This window comes from Corapipo altera, unplaced genomic scaffold (genome assembly GCF_003945725.1).
Source record: "Corapipo altera isolate COAL_440 unplaced genomic scaffold, ASM394572v1 65, whole genome shotgun sequence".
NCBI lineage: Eukaryota > Metazoa > Chordata > Aves > Passeriformes > Pipridae > Corapipo > Corapipo altera.
Window position 1 is genome coordinate 10,591,084 of NW_020884891.1, and position 6,020 is coordinate 10,597,103.

The 6,020-nt window shown below is 41.2% G+C and overlaps 1 protein-coding gene across 4 annotated transcripts in view; it reads left to right on the plus strand.

The window, feature by feature from the left end:
- The window catches only part of COL4A5 (collagen type IV alpha 5 chain), a 77,992-nt gene extending 76,276 nt beyond the window's left edge, over positions 1-1,716 (plus strand). For all 4 annotated transcript variants that reach the window (XM_027645185.1, XM_027645187.1, XM_027645186.1 and 1 more), the window contains one exon: positions 236-1,716. In XM_027645185.1, the coding sequence (XP_027500986.1) occupies positions 236-317 (82 nt within the window). In that variant the 3' untranslated portion in view covers positions 318-1,716. The remainder of the gene's footprint in view (positions 1-235) is intronic.
- Positions 1,717-6,020: the final 4,304 nt, after the last annotated feature.

The window sequence follows — 6,020 nt, forward strand, 5'->3', positions numbered from 1 at the left end:
AGGTGGTTACCATACCTTGGGGACACTGACACTGGACATGACTGAGCATCTGTCACCTGGTGCTGGGGACAGACAAAAAATCACTCTTAAGGAAAACTCTCAAATCCAGGATTCATTCCCCACTCATCTACTTAAGTGTTGTATTAAAATGTGAATTAAGTAGAAGTTAAAAGGAACAGTTCTGAAAACAAAAAAAAAAAGCTAACCCAACCTTTCCTTTGTGTCTGTCAACCAGCAAACCTCAGTCAGAGACACTGAAAGCTGGAGACCTGAGGACGCGGATTAGTCGTTGTCAAGTTTGTATGAAGAAGACGTAACGTCTTGGAGAACGTTTTATAAAACAGTTGAAAATTCCTAAGATGCACTGTCTTCCAGCTGCAACAATGGTGCTACTGTGCAGAAAGAAAAGAAAAAAACTAATCCAAACTGTTTTAACCGTGCAAATTCAAGTGTACCTCACTCACGTGCCAAACTAAGGGTTGTTCAGTACATATTTGACAACAGGACTAAGATGAAAGAATTGACCTCTTGGAAACAGAGAAGAACACTCGAGGTTCATAAAGGATCAGAAGATGAAATTTTTCATTTCTCTCCCTGTACCAAAATGGCACCTTTTTGATCAACCAAGAGAACAGAGAAAGACACGACGCACTGAGTATGTTTAAAATAACAAGACTGCAGTTTTGAAAAACATTTTTCATGGTGCTACTAACCCTACTGTATCCCAGGTTTTTAATATGAAATTTTAAGCTTATTTCTCTTTGTAAGTAATGAAATGTGTATATTGTGTAAACACCTTTTTAGCTGAAATTTTCAGTCATTTAGAAAACAAACCAGACTGATATAAAAATTCTCATGTCTAAAATTAAAAGATACAACAGTATTTTATTATGAAACTTGTGGTACAGAGAGAATTTACCCCTCTTAGACCAACTTATGCATTTAATTTTTCATTTCCTTCCTCTGTTGCCAACCTAATATATTTGGGGAATGCACAATTATTCTGAAGTAATTTTGATCAGGGTTTTAAATGTTGTACACCACACTATCAGTGGTTTTATTTGTGCTTAGAAATCCCAATCCACTTGAAAAGGGTTTTTTTTAATCTTGTGAAAATATGTGAAATTATTAGCCATATTCTATATCCTTCTTTTCAGAAGTCACACTCACATTTTAGTAGTTTGGTTTAACCAAACCTGTCCCTTGGGAATACCCAGTTACCGAAGCATTTATGATGCTCACATGAAACCTCAACTCTGAAGTGGTGTCCTACATTTTACCTTAAATAGTGTACATGCTAAAACACCTTCTGAATAAAATAAAGCAGAAGATGGTGGAAACTTTCCTATTTACAGATTAATCTTTTAATCTTATGTGAATTTATACACATCCACAGTGTATTTACAGTATACAGCAACTCTTGTGTATGTATAGTTCACATAAGGCCTTGAAAGATGGTGCATGCAGTCTTTCTGATGTCAGTTTGTAAGAATCCTACTGTGTATGTCTTAAGAGTGTCACTCCTTGTGCAATAGCTGAAAAGTGATCACTTTTGTATGCATGACTGTTCAGCTTCTATGGTCAGTGCCGTTTCATTTACCCTCGTGTATAAACAGCTCCCTGACAATGCAGGACTATTTGTCAAGTGATGATACTTTAATATTTCCGTTGTTTATTGCCACCTCCACTACCAATACAGCCTAACTTGGGAATTAACGTACTGCTCTATACAGGTGATGTGTATTTGTTTATTGACTGCTGTTCAGTAATTTATCTGCTAATGGCTGTTCGTTCTTACCTTCCAGTTATCCTTGTTATCCTTGTAAACATGGACCATCCAACATCTCCCTGTTTTATGCACATTTGACAAAAGACATAGGATTGGTGACTGAGCAGGTGGCAGTGATACAATGAGATTGGTGCTGATTTCAAAAGCTTTCAACCAAGTATGAAACTGAAGTTCTTTAGTTTAAAGTGCAAAATATTAATGGCTTTGTCTTTTTTCAATTAGTTGCAGTTATATACGTTGGTAGAGAGTGGGCAATTCAGCAACGTGCATCTTTCAGCTCATTTTAGTTTGGTTTGCTGATGCATATAGAAATAATCTGAACCTGCTGCTACCTCCAAGTCAGGAACTTGTTACCAAAGCTGAAGTAAAATAGTAAGTCAGTCTCTTCATGTAAACACAAGCCCTTATCTTACTGCTGGCTCCGCAGAAGTCTAAAATGAACGTAGCAGCCAATCTCTAGCCCCAGAAAAGCAGAAGAATGGATGCTAAAGTCAAGGAGCTCCCAAAGGAAGAGCTCGCTCAGCCTTCCCTACCAACCCTACCATCTTGTGCTCACCAACAAGTGTTCAGATGTGGGGACTGGGGCAAGGGCAGAACATGTTTGTTATAGCAGTGCATAATCGGTGCTTCTTTATAAGATTTGGGCTTCTCTCACAGCATGTAAAACCAAGGCAGGAGATCCCATTCCAGACTGAGGCAGAGAGCTCCCAGACCTGCTGGTTATGTGGCAGCTTCAGGGCCCAAAGCTGTGAGATGACCACAGAAAAGTGAAGTGTGTAAAGCAGCTGCACTTCTGACAGCTCCATTCTCTGTTCTGTCCCTGCAGCTCCGGCCCAGACTTGGAGAACAGTACTAAACCTTAATCAGCTTCAGGCTCAGAATTCCAAAGGGGCTGTATTTTACAAAGAGAAAAGTGGTCTAGAGAGGAAGGAACATCTTTTAACTTGAGACCTGCAGCAGAGATTCAAGAGATGTTGGGTTAATTCCCACCACACCATCTGTGCCTTAGAGCAGGTAAATCACTTGACCTGTGTTGGATCGGAGTTACTGATCTATAAAAGAAAACACGGTTATTATTCTCTCCTGCTTCTTGATGCTTAGACTGTAAGCTCCTTGGGGCAGAGATATTGAGGGGGCTCAAATGTTGGTTGGGGCCTCTAGGTGCTATCCATCACTATATAAACATTAAACTACAGGTAAAAGTTTGTGTTTGCAGATTTATTATTAAAAAAGGAAAAAACTGGTTTGAACATTAGAGCCTTAAAATAATCTTCAACAGCACCTAAACACAATCCGGCTGCAGACACCACTTCTCCAGCTCCAGTTAAGGCTCTTTCTCCTGATGTCTGGTATGTTTTTCACTAAAGCTTTTATTCTCATAATTGATCACATACTGTTGGTCTATTTTAGTTAGTAGGCACCTGGTGGGTACCTCCCAGTTCTGAGCTGTTGGGGACACCCAGCAGCCACTCGAGGGCACCGTGTGGCTTTGGCAGGAGCTGTGCCAGCAGCACCACGAGGTCTGGCCCTGCCTGGAGCAGTGTGGGCTGCAGGAAAGCTCATGAGGAGGGGGGTTCCCACCTTTCCTTGCCCACCCCCCAGGCCTTGTTCTTGCTGCAGGTGGGGCACTGTCGATTGCCCCCAAGATGATGACTGAAAAGAGCACAATTTTCTAAAGGAATATTAGTTTGCTAAATCCTGGTTTTAGGATTCAATCTTGTGCCTAACTTGGATTTACACTGTTCCTAGTGGGCACAAAGGGTAGAGCAGCAGCACTTCTGTACCACTAACTGGACTGCCACACACAAACCTTGTGCTGCAGAAGCTCTGAAGCCTGTAACGCTTTGTCCTCTGTTGGAAAGGTTAGTTCCTCCATAGTGACCATTTCCCCACAGAGGGTGAAGGAAGGACCTACTTTTAAAAGCAGTTTTAGAATTTTAAAAAACTGTATATTGATTTTACAAGCAACAAATGCTCAAGTTCTAAAATTTGATGTTCTGCAATTATTTCCTATATACTTTGCTATCCAGCTGGAGTGTTTTTTAGTTCAGTTTGCTGCATGAACTGTGTACATGTGCCACCCTCAGGACACACCTGAGGCAGTGCTGTTTTGCTGGATTTAGGACTGTGCTGCTGGGAGCAGTGTTATGTGTTTTTAACAGGCCCTTCCCAGAAAAGTTACACTGCAGCCAACCCAGCAATGTTGCTGGACACACAATACTTCTGCTGCCATGGCTACTTCCACTAGAAGCACAAGCTGAAAATTGCACAAGAGATGAATAATTTAGTCTTTCCAGGTTAGTTTATTGGCAAAAAGCAGGACACTTGCTACTGGGAGACAGGGGCAGTGATTAGCCCAGGGGAGCAGTGACAGTGCTCTACATTTAAAATATAGGATAAGTATCTAGAACTATTAGCTTTGGAAAGAAAGATTTTTAACTCTTTTACAGAGAGGTGACCACTGCCCAAGGGCAGCCCCAGCTGGTAGTGAGGTGACAGCAGCTGGGCAGTAACACAGACATCCTCCTGTCCTTCCCAAAGGCTCTCTGGCCCCCAGCTGTAGCACAGGATGGTGGCTGAGGCTGCTCTGCCAACAGCAGAGCTTTCCTCACAGTCAGTCAGGCTGTAACCATAATGGTGCTTTAAAAAGTTGTATATTAACAAACTCAGAAGAAAACCAAAGAAACTGAGTTTGGTGTGTTTGTTTCCTTAACAAAAGGGGATGAGGGGGACAAGTTCTTACCTTCCAGACATGCACAGCAAGCTCAGTGCTCCTGCTCTTCCCCAAGACATGCTGCTCCACAGCTCTTCATGGACAAATGAGGGGAGAAACTTCTATATATCTGAGGGAACTACTGCTATAGCCAAGACAGGATGGAGGGATGAAAAACATGCAATACAGATTGTATTGATACCTGGTAACTCTGACAAGATCCTTCTTCCCTGCTGTGAACTCCTCACTCCCTCATATTTGGTTATGTCCAGTACCACAGAGCTCAGGGAGATGCAAAAGCCAGGAGAACTGGCATTTCAAAACAAAGATTTCTAAGATGTATTTTAGTGACTGTCTTCAGGTTCAGTCAGGAAATCCAACTTGCCTTCTAGCTTTGAGGGCTTTCACCACACTTCAGAAGCAAGAGAGCTCTGTCACCCAAACTGAAAAATTAGTGCAAAACTATGAACTCCAACACTCCTTCACCCCCCCCAAAAAAAACCTACAACCCTCCAGCAGCTACCTCATTTCAGGTTCAGTCAAAGGTATTTTGAAATAACTATCATGACACTGTCCCACAGTCTGGTCAGTGCCTGGATAATGGTCACTGTTTGTTTGTACTGCTGGTAGGGCTCTTCCTGCCATGGCAGAGCAGGCTCTTCTCCTTTCCTTCCCAATCCAGGCTACACACTATGTAATGGGGCCCTGAGAAAGGGGCTGGTTTATTTGGGGAAAACCCTACCCTTACAGCAAACTTCAGTTTTCCAGGGAGTTGTTTCAATGCACTATTCTGAGTAACAGGGTAAAAATTAAATTAGGTAATTTTAAAGAAAGGTCTCATCCAAGATATTTCACACTAATCACCCACATTTATGGAGATCATATACATTTCCATCTATGGATAAAAGCCTCTTTTTATAAAAAAATATTGCCATATCCTTCACATCAGTAAGGAATCTGAAAAGACACTACATTTTGTTGGTATTTTATGACTTCAGTTGTTTTTACAAGCGGGTGCATTACTTGAAATGATGAGATTATCTACTTGCATTTGAGTTTTACATACCTTATTTAACACATACCAAACCCAAGTGTCACTGCAAAAGATACAACAGCAAAACACACTTGTTCCCTTCTACCCTAAAGTCAGAACCCTATTTGATACCACAATGCTAAACATTTCTTTTTGATCATGAGACTTCCCTACCCAGTCCTGGGCAACATTTAAAGCAGAAAAAGTATCAGGTGCTGATTTTTTTTTTTTTTTTTTTCATTCCAAAGCTTAGTTGTTTACCAACACTACGAATCCATGGCAAAGAAAACTTCTGGGTGTTTTGCTGTCTGTTACTTTTTACACTAAGTGTAAAGGCACAGAAAACTGGACACTCTGGGAATCACTGCCCTGAAATAGTGCTAAAAGCTGCTCCAAATCTTCAGGGATTCAGGGTGACAGAAGGAGCCACAGCAGGAAGAAACACTTCTGACAGGAAAAAGCAAAAGTTTGTTTAAAAATAAAAC